This window comes from Piliocolobus tephrosceles, chromosome 10 (assembly GCF_002776525.5).
Source record: "Piliocolobus tephrosceles isolate RC106 chromosome 10, ASM277652v3, whole genome shotgun sequence".
NCBI classification, from domain to species: Eukaryota; Metazoa; Chordata; class Mammalia; order Primates; family Cercopithecidae; genus Piliocolobus; species Piliocolobus tephrosceles.
The window spans coordinates 3,389,189-3,407,587 of NC_045443.1; the positions used below are offsets into that span (position 1 = coordinate 3,389,189).

At 53.6% G+C, this 18,399-nt stretch overlaps 1 protein-coding gene across 3 annotated transcripts in view; it reads left to right on the forward strand.

Annotated features, from left to right (window-relative positions):
- Positions 1-18,399, forward strand: part of TEAD4 (TEA domain transcription factor 4) — an 85,798-nt gene that overhangs the window by 62,586 nt on the left and 4,813 nt on the right. For 2 of the 3 annotated variants that reach the window (XM_026447801.2, XM_026447803.2), the window contains 5 exons: positions 2,466-2,594; positions 3,615-3,658; positions 4,186-4,241; positions 5,684-5,823; positions 6,873-7,046. In XM_026447801.2, coding sequence (XP_026303586.1) covers positions 2,466-2,594; positions 3,615-3,658; positions 4,186-4,241; positions 5,684-5,823; positions 6,873-7,046 — 543 coding nt within the window. The remainder of the gene's footprint in view (positions 1-2,465; positions 2,595-3,614; positions 3,659-4,185; positions 4,242-5,683; positions 5,824-6,872; positions 7,047-18,399) is intronic. The other variant, XM_026447802.2, reaches the window with a different exon arrangement.

Below are 18,399 nucleotides of genomic sequence, written 5' to 3' on the forward strand. Positions count from 1 at the left end.
CGACCCCTTCATTTGCACGGCCCCCTGTGTGCCTATCTAGACCAAGCTCACCTGGCCACCCTCACCACTCTCAGCACCCTAGTCACCCAAATTCTCAGAGCCTCAGTTTCTTCATCTTAAAGATCCTACTAGTCCTGCCAGTCTCACGGGACGCAGTGAGGTTGCGTTCTTGAAAAGCTTCTGTGGCTGCCTCGTGCCACATGGGTGAAATGGTCACCTTGAGAGGCTGAGTGGAAGGGCCTGCTGTGTTCTGGCTCCACACCTGCACGGCACCAGGACAGCAGGGAAGCACTAAGCCTCTCTGAGCCTCCGGGCTGCGGTGCTGCGCGCCTCGTGGAGCTGCAGTGTGGACCGTGTGGAGGCATCCCTCGGAAGAGCTTGTGAGGTACAAGGCTCGCCGTTGCTTCTCAGCTTCTGTTTTAACTTTATTTTTTAGAGTGGGAACTCTGTCGCCCAGGCTGGAGTGCATTAGTGCTGTCACAGCTCACTGCAGCCTCGACCTCCTGGGCTGAGGTGATCCTCCAGCCTCAGCCTCCCAAGTGGTTGGGAGGTTCTCAACCTTTGTATCACTTAAGGGAGATCCAGATCTACCAAGTTAATTATTATTAGTTATTCGATAATGGTTTTATCTTTCTCATTAAAAAAAAAATTCATGGCTGGGGGCAGTCGCTCATGCCTATAATCCCAGCACTGGGCGGTCGAGGCGGGAGGATCACTTGAAGCCAGGAGTTTGAGACCAGCCGGGGCTAATGAGATGTTGTCTGAAAAAAAAATAATAATCATAAAGACATTTATTTATGTATTTATTTAGACAGATTCTTGGTCTGTTGCCCAGGCTGGAGTGCAGTGGTGCAATCTCAGCTCACTGCAATCCCTGTTTTCCAGGTTTAAGCCATCCTCCCACCTGAGCTGCTTGAGGAGCTTGGCCAAAGGCACGCACCACCAGACCTGGCTAAGTCTTGTATTTTTTGTAGAGACAGGTTTCGCCAAGTTGCCCAGGCTGGCCTCGAACTCCTGGGCTCAAGCGATCTACCAACCTCAGCCTCTCCAGGTGCTGGGATAACAGGCATGAGCCACCGCTTCCGGCCAGATATCAAATTTCTAATCAGAGCTCCTGAGTTGACTCAGTCGAGCCATTTAGCCCTGATAAAGCTGCAGACAGTGAATGATACTTGCTGTTCCAGACTGTGTGTGTGTGGTCTTTTGGGATAATCCCTGCTGGGTACAGTAACGCATGCCTGTGGTCCCAGCTACTCAGGAGGCTGAGATGGGCAGATCATTGGAGCTCAGGAGTTTGAAGCTGTAGTGAGCCACAATTGTGCAGTACTCCAGCCTGTGTGACAGAGCAAGACCCTGTCTCTGGAAAAAAAAAAAAAAAGACACAATTTCCATTAGGCTTCTTGAAATAGGAAATGTGTCATTGGTTTTGAAGACCTTTGGAATTCAGGCACTCAGGATGGAAACCACTGGCTTATACGAATACAACAAACTATTACTATTGTTACCCGTGCCATCCACGTGGCTTTCCCTGTGTGCTTATTTGTTCCGGGCCTATTCAGGGTGAACCCATCCTCTGGGGTCTTAGAGCCTTTGGAGGGCAGACAGTGGGTATTTACCTTCTGATACGTGAAAGATGGGTGAGTCCCAGGTGCCTGCAGTGCCCAGGGAGATCCTTAGGGCAGGACCGAGGCAGGTAGGGTCACAGGAGATGGTCTCTTGCCTCCAGACAGCCCGTGTGGCCAGGAACGATGCTTCCTGTACATTTGAGTCAGGATCCAGCAGATATTTATGCTTCGTTTTCACAAGACAGGTGCTGAGCTGGGCACCCGTGGTAGAGAGGTGAGCAAAGCATAGAAGACCCTTGTTCTCGGGCCGGGCGCGGTGGCTCAAGCCTGTTATCCCAGCACTTTGGGAGGCCGAGACGGGCGGATCACGAGGTCAGGAGATCGAGACCATCCTGGCTAACACGGTGAAACCCTGTCTCTACTAAAAAATACAAAAAAACTAGCTGGGCAAGGTGGCGGGCACCTGTAGTCCCAGATACTCCGGAGGCTGAGGCAGGAGAATAGTGAGAACCCGGGAGGCGGAGCTTGCAGTGAGCTGACATCCAGTCACTGCACTCCAGCCTGGGCAACAGAGCAAGACTCCGTCTCAAAAAAAAAGAAGACCCTTGTTCTCGAGGTGGCCCCATAATTAATAAAATGACAGATAATGTCTCTCTAAGCTCTGAAGAAATAAGCAGGGCAAGTATCATGCCCCTTTGACAGATGAGAAAACTGACCAGAGAAACCAGGTGACTTTCTCAGTTGCAAAACAAGTTAATAGCATGGCACAGACTTAACGCCTGGTCCCCCAGGTCTGGCCACTGGCAGTGAGACAGCTTCCCTGACCCCAGAGCCAGACCCGCCTGGCCTCAGCCTGACTAGTGACCCTGCTGAGGTCCTCCCTTGCAATGTCTCCCCCAGGACCAGGCAGCTAAGGACAAGGCCCTGCAGAGCATGGCTGCCATGTCGTCTGCACAGATCATCTCCGCCACGGCCTTCCACAGTAGCATGGCCCTCGCCCGGGGCCCCGGCCGCCCAGCAGTCTCAGGGGTAAGTGGGCTGCCGAGAGCCGGAGGCCAGGCCAGCCCTCTCCTCCTCCCTCCTCCCTGTTCAGAAGAACCAGAAGCATTGGCCAGCCCAGATTTCTCTCCTGAGTCCTGTTGGCCAGGGCAGTCAGGGAAGGAGGGAACAAGACCAAGGGGCCACACAAGTCTCGGCTTGGCTGATACTGGGATGCCTTTCTTTGGGTCCTCAACAGTGACTGCAGACTTTTCACAAGGGGGAAATGGGAGCTTCCAGGAGCTGACCAACTGGTAGCTCTGCCAAGTTGGCCCAATTTACAGATGAGGAAGCTGAAGCCAAGGTGGCTGAGCTGAAGCCTGAGACCAGCATGTCCCTGGGCAGCCCATGCCATGCAGCCTCATTCCTGCCCTCCTGCCAGGTGGAGAGCTGGTGCCCAAGAACAAACCCCTGGTCAGATTTTAAATTTCCCAGCCATGACCATGTTGGCCACACTCTCAGAATGATCCAGAAAAGCCGCTTTTCAGAGCTGTCTCCTCGGAGGGGTTTCTTGGCTCCAGGGGACTTAATGAGTCTTCAAGGCCCCTGCAGCGCCACCCTAGGCATGTGGGGAAGGGGCAGTGCCAGGCCACAGCAGTTTTCAAAGTGCGTCCCAGAGAGCACTAGTCCATCCGCATGTTAAACAGATAGGACACGGTGGCTCTGTGGGTACGTTCGGGACCCTTGGCACTAAGCGGGTTCTTGGCACTGGGACTTTGCCGAGCCTTAGGTCTGCATGGTGACTCTGCAGGGGGTTACCCTGTGCCGTGTGGACCACACCTTGGTGCTTTTCCTGTGGAGCCCCTCATCCACAGGGCCTGAGAGCCCCCGAAACACACTCTGGGGGTGTTGCTGTGGTCTGTTAGCATTCACTAGCTAGGCGAGGGCGAGGGCTCCAGCCTCTCCTCCCAGTGGAGGCCCTGCCCTGTCCCAACCCCACCCCCACCCCCATGCCACAGGGCCCTGGGTGCACCTGGGGCCATGCTGATTCCATGCCTTTTGCCTCCTCAGTTTTGGCAAGGAGCTTTGCCAGGCCAAGCCGGAACGTCCCATGAGTGAGTATGGCCTGCTTTCTGCTGCCAGCTGCTCCCTGAACTGAACTTGAACTCATAAACTCATGACATTGAGCCTGGGCCCCAGGGTGTGCTGGGGCTGCTGCTGGGGTCCGCCTTTCAGGATGGCTTTGAGCTCAGGGATTGGGCTCTCTCCTACTCCCAGGCATCACTGGGCTCATCTGTGATATCCACACCCTAGAGTGGTATTTGCCAAAACTCCAGTCTGTCCAGGGTGTAGGCAGGGCCAGAGCTGAGGTCCCCCAGGGGAGGAGGCTGGGAGTCAGATCTCTGGCTGGCCTGGGAGGAAGAAAGGGAGGGGTGGATTTCTTCATCAGACACGCTGTGTCTGTGACCCACCACGAAACACAAGGCAGTCGGCAGGGGCGGGAGTAGGAGGCCAAGGCCCACCAGGACCACTGAAATCCAGACCACCAGGACCTACCACACAGAGACCACTGGACCCAGTGCAGGGATCCGTGGTGGCAGCCTGCCCGAGGCTAACACCTCCCCTCTTCTCTCTCCCGCAGTGTGAAGCCTTTCTCTCAGCAAACCTATGCTGTCCAGCCTCCACTGCCTCTGCCAGGTGGGTGAGCGCTGCGTGCCGCCCTTGCCATCCATCGCAGCTGTGCGGCTCCTGCCTCTGGGTCCAGGCCCTGCATGTCCCTGTTAGATGCTGCCCCATCATACACTCCGACCACACATCCTGGTCCCTGGCCACACCCCATTCCTTGCCCCCAGCAAGCACACCTCAGCCGCGTGCCAAGCCCCTTCGTGCCGTTCGGGTTGCCTTGTTCCTATCCCCTCGCAGCTGTGCTCAGGGCTTGCGGGGCACATGCCTTCCAAGGGCAGTGCCTGTGCCCGGGTGGCTGCCCCACTGGGCCTACCTTGTTACTGCAGTGTGCCTCGCACACCTGGCTCCTGGGAGGGCTGAGGGGTGTCTAACTCACCAGCCTGGGGCCCCTCCCGAGAAGAGGGATCCTTGTGAAAGAAGACCTGGTGGAGGCAGCCAGCTCTGCCGACAGGAGCCCCCAGCCGCCCTCTCATTGACAGGCTTCACTCTGTCCTCGCCTCTTTCTCGGGAGGGGCCCTCATCACCTCCCGCTCAGTAGGACAAGACCAGCTCCTCACCCTTAAACTGCCCACTCTGGTGTGGAGTCTGCCTGCCCAGCCCCTTGGCTTTCCTGCCACCGAGAGCAGCCCTGCTGCCTCCTGCCCCCAGGTCCTGAAGGCTGCTTTCTCTCGTTCACACATCAAAACGAAGTCACAGCGTCGGGGCCCGTCCACCCTCTGTCTCATGGCAGTCCTCTCCTGTCCACGCTGGCCCTGTCTTCACTCCAGGCCTGCTGGCTTTTGCCTGCGTTCCTGCAGCAGCCACTTCACCGGCTCCCTGTCCCGTCTCACCTCCTCTCGTCACCCTGTCACTCACCAGAACTTCCGTCTCATGGTGTTGCTTCCAGGCTTAGGGTGCCTTCCTGGCCCCCTGTTGCCTTCAGGACATGATCTAAACTACAGTAGGGCTGGAGTAGGTTCATCTGTTAGCAGCGCTGGATGCAGAGCCTCTTCTGGGCCAGGCCCTGTTCTGGGAGCTGGGGAGACACCTGTGACGCACACAGGAAACGTCCCCGTCTCTCCGGGGTGATGCCACATTGTAATAGTTGATTCATCTGGTTATTTCCCCGACGGGAACAGAAGTTGCTCGAGGGCAGGAACTGAACAGTGCCTGTTTTGGCAGCCTTGGTCCTGCCGGACCCCAGTTGCCCTCTAGAATCCAGTCTTGCTGGGCGGTTCCGTGCAGAGTCCTGAGTGGCCTGAGTTGTACCAGACGAGCCCCTCCCGACCAGGGCAGCTCCGGGATGCCCAAGCCTTGCACTCTCTCCGCCACCTCTGCTAGGAGGTCCATTTAGGGAGACGGGCGGTCCCCCAGGCAGCATGGGTCTGTCCGAGGAGGCCCGGGGTCCTTGCAGAGGGTGCGGGCGGGGCGGGTGTCCGGGACCAGATTCCATGTGCCTCTCTCACTTTGTGCAGGGTTTGAGTCTCCTGCAGGGCCCGCCCCATCGCCCTCTGCGCCCCCGGCACCCCCGTGGCAGGGCCGCAGCGTGGCCAGCTCCAAGCTCTGGATGTTGGAGTTCTCTGCCTTCCTGGAGCAGCAGCAGGACCCGGACACGGTAGGTCCTGGCCTGTGCCTGGCTGGCTCCCCCGCCACCCCCTCTGCCTCTGTTTCTGCTTCCAGTGCTCTTGTCCCACTCCACACTGGGGCTTAATTCAAGTTCCTTGTTCCTGTATGATCTTTCCTTCCGTCCTTTCCCTGACTCCTTTCCTCCTTCACGTCACCCCTCTTCCCTCTTTCCCTCCTCCCTGGCCCAGTGCCCAGTCAGCCTCCTGCTCCTCCCTCCCTGTCCTGTGTTCCTCCTCCCCTCCTAACCCAACCAACCCTTAGTCCAAGGTCGCTGTGGTCCCGGCCCCACCCCCACACTGTCCCAGCCTTTCCCTGGCTCTGAGAGGCGGGCAGGAAGCTGAGGAGTCTCCTGTGTGTCTGCTTCACATCCTACGGGATACCAGCCTGTCCCCTTCAGTGTCCAGTGTCCTGGGTGACCAGCGTCACCTGCAAAGGTCAGAGGGGGACCTGGAGGAGGCCAAGGTGACAGGATGCGAGGGCCCTTCTCACTCTGATATCTTCAAACTTCTTTTTTTTTTTTTTTTCTTGAGACAGAGACTTGCTCTGTCGCCCAGGCTGGAGTGCAGTGGTGTGATCTCAACTTACTGCAACCTCTACCTCCTGAGTTCAAGCGATTCTCCTGCCTTAGCCTCCCGAGTAGCTGGGATTATAGGTGCCTGCCACCATACCTGGCTAATTTTTGTATTTTTAGTAGAGACTGACTGGGTTTCACCATGTTGGCCAGGTTGGTCTTGAACTCCTGACTCAAATAATCCACCCACCTCAGCTTCCCAAAGTGCTGGGATTACAGGTGTGAGCCACTGCACCCAGCTCACACTTCTTTTTAGCTGACAACCCCATGAACCGAATTGACTCTTAGAAGTCCAGAATGTAAAATGAAAGAAGTCTTTTACCATCTCCATTTCACTCATGGGGAAACTATGGTCCAGAAAGGCCAAGCGGCTTGCGCCGGGTCACGTGGTGGGCTTGCAGAGCCGGGGCTGTCTGTCTGACCCTCTGGCCTGTGCTCCGCCTCCCTCAGACCCACTCTCTCTACAGTACAACAAGCACCTGTTCGTGCACATTGGCCAGTCCAGCCCAAGCTACAGCGACCCCTACCTCGAAGCCGTGGACATCCGCCAAATCTATGACAAATTCCCGGAGAAAAAGGGTGGACTCAAGGAGCTCTTTGAACGGGGACCCTCCAATGCCTTTTTTCTTGTGAAGTTCTGGGTAAGCCTGTGATAAACTCTTCCTTCCTACCACCAGGGCATCCGTGGTAGTGAGAATGGGGCGAGAGTACCCAGAGCGTGCCCTTGCCACAGTAGGAACTTGGGGAGGTGGCACCAGTGAGAAGGGGAGAGCAAGCGCAGCATGGCTATAGGGTGGTCAGAGCTGAGCTGAGGAACAGGGCGGTGATCCCAGAGAGCTGGCCTAGTCGAATGAAGCCTTGTCTCGTGGGTGGTGATGGCGGCTAACCCCGGCAAGACGTGGAGCCCTCAGGAGGTGAAGTTCCAGAAAAAGACAAAGGGGACCCTCCACGGATGAGTGAAGACAGGACGAGGAGCGCCCTCATCACCCAGGTCTTTGAATGACAAGTCCTGCATGGGTTTCCGGGCCTGGAGCTCGTCCTTCGGTGCCCATGTCCAAGGCATGTTGGGCTGAACAGAGCTTGGAGAAGGGGAGGGAAGTGTTAAGATGGGCGAGGCCACCCCAGAAGAAGCACCCACCCAACTTCTCAGATAGCTCAGCCCATAGACTTGGCCTCTGCGGCCCTCCCACCTCACCCCTGGGCAGGTGTTTTGTGGGTAGAAGCCCCTCCATTAGAAATGTCTTGTCTGAGGCCCCGAGGTACAGTAGCTGCCCTGGGAGCTTAGCTTCCTGGGGCCCAGTATGTGCGGAAAAGGGGTGCGAGGAGAGAGTCAGACAAATAAGTGCTAATGAAGCCAGCGGTGAGGAAGAACAGGAAATCAGGCTCCGTGACTGAGGCTTGGAATATTCTCAGGACATGGACTGAGGTTTTGGTGGCTCTGCCCGCATCCCTCTTCCCCACTCCCCTTCAGCTCCCTGCATGCTCTTTTCAATGCCTCTTGGGCAGAGATTCTTACCATTTATTTGCTCCCAGGCCATTTTCATAATCTGAAAGCTTTACTTTTCCTAGAAAGAGGCATATTCACATCAAAGTTTATATATACGTTCAGATGGCTTGCCAGCTCCCAGTGAGCAGCCCCAGCCTAGCTCTCACCCACAGCGGAACTTGGGGGCAGGCTGTCTCCAGAAGGGGCAAGTGTTGGAACTGAGACCTAGGGCCCCTGGCCTTCAAGACACTTAGCGTTTGCGCTCTGCTGGCAGGATGGAAGTTGGACCTCAGCCTGAGGGATGGGCACATCTGTTGGCAGAGATGGGCAAGGCTGTTGCAGCTTGGGAGTGCATGAGTAGTAAAGGCAGAAGGAAGTGGGCTCTGGAGTGAAGTTGAAGCCGTAGGTAAAGGTATGAAAGAGGGAATAAGAGGAGACAACTGGGAAAGTGAGTTAGATTTTGGAAGGTCTTGATCATGCAGAAGTTTGAGTTTTAACCTGTTGTGGAATGAAAAATAAGTAATATTTCATTTTACTTGGTCTTCTTTTTAAATCAATGCATGTTTATGGTTAAAATGTTAATTAATACCAGGAGGCTTTTTTTTTTTTTTTGAGACAGAGTCTCGCTCTGTCACCCAGGCTGGAGTGCTGTGGCCGGATCTCAGCTCACTGCAAGCTCCGCCTCCCGGGTTCATGCCATTCTCCTGCCTCAGCCTCCCAGGTAGCTGGGACTACAGGCGCCGCCACCTCGCCCGGCTAGTTTTTTGTATTTTTTAGTAGAGACGGGGTTTCACCGTGTTAGCCAGGATGGTCTTGATCTCCTGACCTCATGATCCCCCCGTCTCGGCCTCCCAAAGTGCTGGGATTACAGGCTTCAGCCACCGCACCTGGCCTAATTTTTGTATTTTTAAGAGAGATGGGATTTTTCAGTGTTGGCCAGGCTGGTCTTGAACTCCTGGTCTCGACTGATCCGCCCACCTCAGCCTTCCAAAGTGCTGGGATTACAGGTATGAGCTACCGCGCCCTGGCCTAGAAATGGTTTTCAAGGATCATTTTTTAATGCATTTGTCATTATCTTCTGACATGGATAGTCTGCTAGCATTCTAATTCCCTATCCTTTATTATGTCATTTGTTTTTTGGTTTTTTATTTTTTTCCCCCTCTGGAAGTTGTAATATTTCTTCTTTCTCCCTAATGTTGAGTTTCACACTGGTGAGCTTTGGGATATGTGTTGTTTTACTTCCCAGTGTTGAGCCAGGTACTTGGTGGGCACTTTTAACTGTGAGATTAGTCTTTCGGTTTTAGGAAATTTACTCGTATTATTTCTTTGATAATTTCTTTCCCTCTGTTTTGTGTTTTTTTTTCCAGGAATCTCTGTTATGATGTTGGAACCCTCTGTGATGTTTACCCTTTCTTTATTTTCCTGGACTTTTCCTCTACGATTTTTACCATCTATTTTCCAATTTACTTTCTTGGTCTGTTTTCTTAGAGATTTCCTTAATTTTGTCTTCTAACTCTTTTCTGAATTAGTTAAGGTTGTATCCAAGTGCATATCACACAAACCCCAAAGAAACACTGGCATAAATAGTTTTTCTTTCACATCAAGGAAGTCTGGAGGTAAAGACTGCCCAGGGCTGGCCCAGCGCTCCTGACATCATGAGGGGCCTGGCTTCTTTCTGTCTGCTATCCTCCGTGTATGACTTCTGTACTCAGGGGCTTGACTGCTGGAGTTCTAGCCACTGTATCCATCTTCCAAGCATCAAAAGAAGCCAGTTTAGCTCCCCGCGAGGGGCCTGCCCGGAAGTCCCACCCAACACATAATTAGTTGTATGGTTGCATCTTGCATTTTAGTTGGGTAAGTTGCTGTTCTGGATACAATCAGAGCTCTAATACTGTAGAAGCAGCTGCATTCATCCTTTTATGGGTGTATCTGAGTTCAGTTGGTGACATTTTGTTTTTTCTGGGTAGTTTATGAAGCGTGCATCCTGCAGTTCAGGGTGAATTAGATTAATGGAATACAGCAGCAGCTGTGCCACTCCTTCTGTTGAATATTTAATTTTGGCTCTGACATTTTAATTTTCCAGAGCTCCTTCTTGTTCTGTGATGGCATCAAGATGTTTGATGGATGTAGTTTTTCTCTTCTTTTTCTTAAAGGTATGAAGTGAGCGTTATTTCTGAAGTTTTCTCCTGCTCTTAACCCTCCCCCTTCACGCCCAGACTAAGTCTTGCTGTGTTGCCCAGGCTGGAATGCAGTGATGTGATCTCGACTCACTGCAACCTCTGCCTCCTGTTCTAGAGATTGAACTCCTTGAACTCCTGCCTCAGCCTCCCAAGTAGCTGGGATTACAGGTGCCCGCCACCACGCCTGGCTAATTTTTGTATTTTTAGTAGAGGGAGGGATTTTGCTGTGTTGGCCAGGCCGGTCTCGAACTCCTGACCTCAAATGATCCTCCCGCCTTGGCCTCCCAAATTGCTGGGATTTACAGGCGTGAGCTACCACGCCCAGCCTCCTGCTCCCTTCTTTGTCTTCGTTTCATTTTAATTTCTTTTTTCTGTCTGTTTTGGTCCTTGACTTTCCAGCTGGAGGATTTTCTTCAGTGTCTTTAGTTCTTAGCTGCCTGTCTGTATTTTTTTAACAGCTTTCTTGCAATGTAATTACCTTACCATGCAATTCACCTACTTATAACATACAGGCCAAGCACAGTGGCTCATGCCTTAATCCCAGCAGTTCGGGAGGCCAAAGCAGGCAGATTGTTTGAGATCAGGAGTATGAGACCAGCCTTGGCATATGGCAAAAACCTGTCTCTACAAAAATAATACAAAAATTAGTCAGGCGTGATGGCATGTGCCAGTAACCCCAGCACTTTGGGAGGACGAGGCGGGTGGATTGCTTGAGTCCACAAGTTGGGGACCAACTTTGCCAATATGGCAAAAACCCATCTCTCCCAAAAATACCAAAATTAGTCGGGCATGGTGGTGCGTGCCTGTAATCCAAGCTACTCAGGAGGCTGAGGTGGGAAGATCTCTTGAGCCTGTGAGGCAGAGGTTGCAGTAAGCCGAGATCACGCCACTGCACTGCAGCCTGGGCAACAGAGCAAGATCCTGTCTCAAAAAATAAAGTATACAATTCAGAGTTTTTAAGTATCTTCACAAACTGGTGTAACCTTCACCACAATCAATTTTAGAACATTTTCATCATCCCCAAAATAAGCCCTGTTCCCTTTAGCTGTCACTCCCCACTCCCACCCCCCAGCCCTGTGCAATAATCTACTTTCTGTCTTTGAAGCTTTGCCTGTTCTGGACATTATATATAAATGGGTTTATACAGGATGTGGTCTTTTGTGACTGGCTTCTTTAACTTGGCATAATGTTTTCAAGGTTCAACCACGTTTTAGCATGCACGTTCCTTTTCATGGCCAAATACTTCCTTCTGTGTGGATAGCTCACATGCTTTATCCATTCATCAGTTGATGGGCATTTGGGTTACTTCCTCCTCTTGGCTATTATGAGCAGTGCTACTGTGAACATTACGTACAGGTGTTTGTGTGGCATTCATTTTCATTTGCATCTGCTTACGTGTGGAATTACTGGGTCACGGCAACTCTGTTTAACTTCTTGAGGCACTCCCAAGCGTCTTCCCAACTCTGTTTAACTTCTTGAGGCACTCCCAAGCGTCTTCCGAAGTGGCTGCACCAATTTTATTCCCATCTGCAGCTTATGAAGATCCTGTTTTCTCCACATCCTCAGCAACACTTGGTATTGTCTGCAGCCATCCTAGTGAATGTACAGTGGTATCTCGTTGTGGTTTTTATTTGCATTTCCCTGATGACTGACGATGGTGAGCATCTTTTCATGTGCTTACTGGCCGTTTGTAGATCTTTTTTGTAGAAATGCCAATTCAGAAATTCGGATCCATTGCCCTTTTTCTTTTTTTTTTTTTTGAGACAGAGTCTTGCTCTGTCACCCAGGCTGGAGTACAGTGGCGTGATTTTGGCTCACTGCAACCTCCGCCTCCCAGGTTCAACCGATTCTTGTACCTCAGCCTCCTGAGTAGCTGGAATTACAGACACACACCACCATGCCCAGCTCATTTTTGTATTTTTGGTAGAGACAGGGTTTCGCCATGTCGCCCAGGCTGGTCTTGAACTCCTGAGCTCAAGTGATTCACCTGCCTCAACCTCTCAAAGTGCTGGGATTACAGGCGAGAGCTACTGTGCCCAACCCCATTGCCCATTTGTATAATAAATTGGGTTTTTTAAATTACTGAATTATGAGTTCTTGGTTCTGGATGAAAGTTCCTTATCAGTTATATGATTTGTAATTATTTCCCATTCTGTTGAGTGTCTTTTCACATTCTTTTTTTTTTTTTTTCAGAGATAAGGTCTTGCTGTGTCTTCCAGGCGGGAGTGCAGTGGCATGATTATTGCTCACTGCAACCTCTTGAGTAGCTGGGACTAGAGGCGTGTGCTACCATGCCTGGCCAATTTTTTTTTTTCTTTTTGGAGACGGAGTCTCGCTCTGTCACCCGGGCTGGAGTGCAGTGGTGTGATCTTGGCTCACTGCAAGCTCCGCCTCCTGGGTTCACGCCATTCTCCTGCCTCAGCCTCCCGAGTAGCTGGGACTGCAGGCGCCCACCATCTCACCCGGCTAACTTTTTGTATTTTTGGTAGAGACGGGGTTTCACCGTGTTAGCCAGGATGGTCTCGATCTGACCTTGTGTTCTGCCTGCCTCGGCCTCTCAAAGTGCTGGGATTACAGGCATGAACCACTGCGCCCGGCCACCGTTTGGTCTTCTTTTAAAAAAATTTTTTTTTTTTTTTTAATTTTTAATTTCGTAGAGACAGGATCTTGCTATGTTGCCCAGACTGGTTTTAAACTCCTGGGCTTAAGCCATTCTCCTGCCTCAGCCTCCCAGAGTAATGGGATTATAGGCGTGAGCCACCACACCCGACCGACCCTTTGATCTTCTGCCCATGCACGGGAGGGGTGGGCCTGGGGCCTGGACCATCCAATGTACAGACTTTTTGTCAGTTCCTTGGGTCAAATCCTGTTCCCTCCAGCTCTGAGCCATGCAGCTCAACTTCTTACCTGTCACCCCTGAAGCTATTGGTAGGTCGCGACTCCTTTTGCTTTCTTTACCCCATGGAATCCAGTCTGGTCCTAATCAGTTGTGAGTCTCCAAAGCTTGCTGGTCTCTTCGTTTTCTTCATCTTTGTGGTGCTGCACATTTTTAAAAGTTCTTTGCCAATTTCCTTCTAGCTGGGTCTCTGGAAGGGAAAAAAATTAACTTGTGTAGTCAGTCTCCCACCTTGAGCCAGGTGTCCAGGATGAGGGGTGTGACCTGTGTACCACTTTGAAGGGGTCGGCAGTCGCTGTTTGGAGTGCTGGACTGAGAAGGCTCTAGCAGGGAGGAGTGCTGGGTGGACGGTCACGGCCACGTGGCGTAGCCAGGGAAATATTTGTCAGCCCTTCTTAAGTGGTGAGGAGTCATTTAAGGTTTTTGAACGGAGCAGGACGAGGCCATAGTTGTGCTTAGTTGGATAACTCCGGCACCCAGACTGGAAGCAGGTGTGAGACTCCTGCAGTCGAGACCAGGCAAGAGGCACGCGCCTCCTAAGGACCTCAGCCGGAGAGGCTGGCTTCAGGGTGTGGCGTGGGAGGCAGGATGCTGTCCACTTTTTCTCAGGAGGGGCTTAAATTATCTCCCAGTCTCCCCTCCAGTCCTGGATGTGGGAATTGGAAACTGTACAGCCGGCAGTGGCGACTCCCAGCCGTGCTGAGTCTAAGGGGGCCTCCAGCCCCTGGAGGAGCCTCCACCCTTGCTTGATCACTCGCCCCCCTGGCCTGTCCAGTCTCAGCCCTGACTCAGGGGAAGGAGCTTCGGCAAGCTGATCTGTGGCTCTTTCCCAGCATGGCTCAGGACCCGGGGGGTACAGTTGGGGTCGGAGGGTAGACCCAATTGGCAGTGGCAGGAAGCACTCTTGGGACCACTGCCTTGGAGCGGCAGATGGCGTGTCCGGGACCCTCTCGTCTTTAGCTGTTGGTAATATTCTCTGTTCTTCTAGACACCCTCCAGGTGAGGACCATCCTAGGTCTCTTGTTTCACAAGTAGGGGAAACTGAGGCATGGAATAAGCCGGGGCCCGGTGACCCCTGTCCTGTGGGCACTCCTGTTGGGTACATGCTCTGAGACAGCTGGGCCCGGACAGACTGGGACAGATGACAGCCGCGCTCTTCTCACCACGTTACATAGAGTAACACGTCCGGTCCTCACCACAGCAAGACTGTGGATAACCTCAAACCTCACCCGCAGAGGGGAAACTGAGGCACAGACAGGTGAAGTCACCTGCCAAAGGATGCCCAGTTTGTAGTACCAGACCCATACCAGGCCATGGATCCATACCTGAGCAGCCTGACCCCAGGGTGTGTGCTTGGAGCCACCACACTGAACAGTCTTCCTTGCAAAGCCCCTGGCTGCCCTCCACGCAGCGTCCTGGAGCTTCTCCTGCTCCCACTGGAGAAGGCTCTGAATTGTCTAAAACAGATCCCCGGCCCCCTGAGGAAGAGCAGGCAGTGGTAGCGTGGGGAGAACAGGGTTAGCTCCGTGCAGTCAGTGTAGAGCCAGGCACTTGGACTTCTTGCGCCTTCTCGACCTCAGATATCCCTTCCAGAAAATAGGGCGGTGGCCCTGCATGGAGACTAAGGTTGCCAGGGAGGAAGGAAGACCTAGAAGGTACTTTTCCAGACTTGGTGGTGGCCCGTGTCCTCTCTTCGCTTCTGACTCTTAGGGGAGTTTGGAGGTGGGGGTTGGTGGGAGAAGAGAGAGTTGGGACAGCCAAGGACCTGGGATTCAGCGGGTTTCCTTGTGGACTGTGCGTTCCGGCCGTGTGCTGTGCGGACCCAGTGCGGGCCTCAGCTCCCAGGAGCTCGCACTCTGGATGGGAGGATCCAGCATGAGTCTCAGAGTCCTGGGGCAGGAGCCGCTGGACAGAGGAGTGTGGGGTACCTACCAGCAAGGCCCTCCTGGCATGTCATGGCAGGGCACGGCGGGCAGCAGTTGGCCCAGCTGGGGCAGAGTCTCAGTTTTGCCACTTGAGAACTGTGTCCTGGGCAAATATTGGTTCCTGTGCCTCTGCTTCTTTGTGTGAATAGTCAGCAGTTTCATCTTGGGGACCTGCCAGGGGCTGTGTCGCTGAAGACCCTGTGTGTGTGGCCGGCGGGTACTGAGTGGGGGCTGGTGGCCTACCCTTGCCCCACCCCTTGCCTGAGCCCTCTGAGTGCCAGCGGCCTGGGCAGGGTGAGGACGGGTGAAATCAGAGACGAGGGAGCGCTGGAGGCCAGGGCACCTTGGCGGTCATCTGCTCCCTGCTCCGCATGTGTGGGGTGGGCAGAGGCACCAGAGGAAGACACGTGTGTGGCGGGGAAAGGTAGATACTCGTGTTTGCCGACAGTGAGACTTCGCGTCAATCGTGGGTCCCCACGGGCTGCTCCGGCTCCCCCAGCGTGGGAAGCTCCTGGCTTCTGCTCCCTGGCCTGGTCCCGCCTTTCCCCGCCATCAGCTGGTGTGAACTTGGCCACACACAATTAGGAAGGAAAGCTCCTCAGGCGAGGAAACGGCCCGGAGCCTTTCTTTTCCTGCCTGGCTGTTTTCTCAGTCCTGGCTCCCAGGCCCTGAGTGTGCGTGCTGGAGAGGCGAGGGCTGGAGAGGCGATCAGAACCCCTTGGAGTGGGAGGAGGACTTGGCCGTCCCCAGTCCAGCCTCCTTGCCTGCGCCCGGAGTTACGGCTCTTACCGAGAGCGCTGTGGTGGTCATTCATAGACTCTCGCACTGCTGGGACACATTTCCAGCTGCAAGTGGCATCTGCCAGCCTGAAGGCCTGAGGCTGCTGGGGCTGTGCACTATCTGACGAGTGCCACAGGGCCTGGAGCGAGGACTGGTGTGATGAAGCCCCTTCCTCCCGCAGAGCCCTGCAAGTCCAGCAGAGGCCACCTGTCTCTGAGGCCGGGGAGAGGGGGCCTTTGGTCACTGGTGACCATTAACGCCGCTCTGCACATTGGAAATGCCGGGCAGAGCCGGGCTGCACTGTGGAGGCAGCAGAGTACCCCAGGCCTCCTTCCATCTCAGCCTGCTGTTCCCTTTCAGGCCCTGACATTTCTCCCAGGCACATACCAGCACATGACAATGAATCTGAGCCCCTCCAGGGCCCCACACCCGGGCTGCGGCTGTCTCTGCTCATCTGTCAGTCACCCGATCCCCCACACCTGTTCCAGGCACAGCCTGTGAGCTGCCCACCCGCACGCATAGCTATGAATAGGGTGGAGGGAGGGTTGCAAGGGGGCACTCACGGGGCAGGGGACGGGGGCAGCTCCCATTTTTCCTTAGGCCGAGAAGCATAGCTTGTTTTGGGGAGGCGCTCAGTGTGGGGAGATATGAGGGTGGACAGGAGGTGTCAGGAGTATCGCTGCAAGAGAAGGGGTGGGGCTGTAATTAGAAGGATCCAGGCACTGAGGGAGTCGAGGTGCTCTGGGGCGGGTCATCCGTGTGGCCGGCTGGTGTGTTCCGGGTCTGTGCAGTGTGACCTCGAGTTCTGGGGCTGATTGTGGGATCTCGCTTTCTCCCCCGACCCCCCCGCGCCACCCCAGCACCTGTATTCTCTTTGCTCCCAATTAGAAATTCCTGAAGCAGAAACAATGTCCCGACCTCTCTGAGTCCCCCTGCCTCTAGCAGTGCTGGCCTGGGCTGGATAAATGGGCACCCGAGCAATGGGAAGAGCCAGGGAGCGTTAGCTGATGACAGAAGAGTGTGTTTGAGATGAGGGTGGAGCTGGGGTGCAAACTCTCAGGCTGAGCAGGACAGGGTAGGTTCCTGCTTGTGACTGAGGGACCTTGCTCTTCTCACTGGTGCCACCCGGAGGTGAGAGGGTGAACAGCTGCCTGCAACCTTGATGGAAGGCCCTGGGAGAGCTTGGTTCTTGCCTCCAGCATCCTGTCTGCGAGGGGGCGAGGACGTCTGGACAGATTATGACAGACAGGGTAGTGGAGGGGGATGTGCCAAATGCTCCTGGGGGCTGGGGGCAGCTGCTGCCTCTGTGTGTCTGGAAGAGCTGGGAGGTGTGAGTGCCAGTCCTTCCCAGCTTGGCACATGGGATACTTCTAAGGTGTCGTATGAATAAGCTTTATTTTTTTTTAAATAGTTATGTAGTTGCCCAGGCACCGTGGCCCATTCCTGTAATCCCCCGCACTTTGGGAAGCTGAGGCAGGAGGATCGCTTGAGCCCAGGAGTTTGAGACCAGCCTGGGCAACATGGCGAAGCCTGATCCCTATGTTTTAAAATAATTTTATTTGAAAAATAGTTATAGGCCTGATGTGGTGGCTCATGCCTGTAATCCCAACATTTTTGGAGGCCGAGGCAGGTGGATCACTTGAGGCCAGGAGTTCGTGACCAGCCTGGCCAACACAGTGAAATCCCATCTCTATTAAAAAAAAAAAACTAGCTGAGTGTGGTGGTGGGTGTCTGTAATCCCAGCTACTCGGGAGGCTGAGGCAGAAGAATCGCTTGAACCCAGGAGGCAAAAGTTGCAGTGAGCTGAGATTGCATCACCACACTCCAGCCCAGGTGACAGCGAGATTCCGTCTCAAAAAATAAAAATTAAAAAAAGTTGTATAGTTATTTTCATCTACATTAGAAAGAATAGAATCCTTGATTTCATGGACTTGTTGCTTAGAATGGAATTAAGGAATAAAAGTGAGTTGATTTAAAAGAATCAGGACGTGTAGTGGATGACACATGAATGTGGCATTGATCAGAGGGGCCATGCGCAGCTGAAGTCTGAGGGTCACCCACACTGATGCCTGGCTTCACCTCGTGGTGTTCCCCACCATGTCCAGTGCGAGCTTCCCAGGCAGCTGGGCTTCCTGCCAGCGGCATTTCAGGCATGGTTCACATTTCTGCCCTGTGCTTCTAGCTGCAGCATGTCCTGAGGACACAAACTGTCCCCCAGCCCCTTTTTAGGAACAGTCTGACAAACTCAGTCTCGTAGGAGGAGCAGGTGACTTAGAGAACATAGGAGACAGGCCAGGTGCAGTGGCTCACACCTGTAATCTCAACACTTTGGGAGGCCAAGGTGAGAGGATCACTTGAGGTCAAGAGTTTGAGACCAGCGTCAGCAATAGCGAGACTCTGCCTCTACAAAAAAATTTTAAAAATTAGCCAGATGTGGTGGCACATACCTATAGTCCCAGCTACTCCGGAGGCTGAGGTGGGAAGACTGCTTAAATCCAGGAGCTCAAGGCTGCAGTGAGCCGTGATCATACCACTGCACTCCAGCCTGAGTGATGGAGCACAATTCTGTCTTTAACCAAAAAAAAAATGAAGAAGAAAATAGGGGTTGGGTGCAGTGGCTCACGCCTGTAATCCCAGCACTTTGGGAGGCCGAGGCGGGTGGATCACGAGGTCAGGAGATCGAGACCATCCTGGCTAACACGGTGAAACCCCCGTCTCTACTAAAAA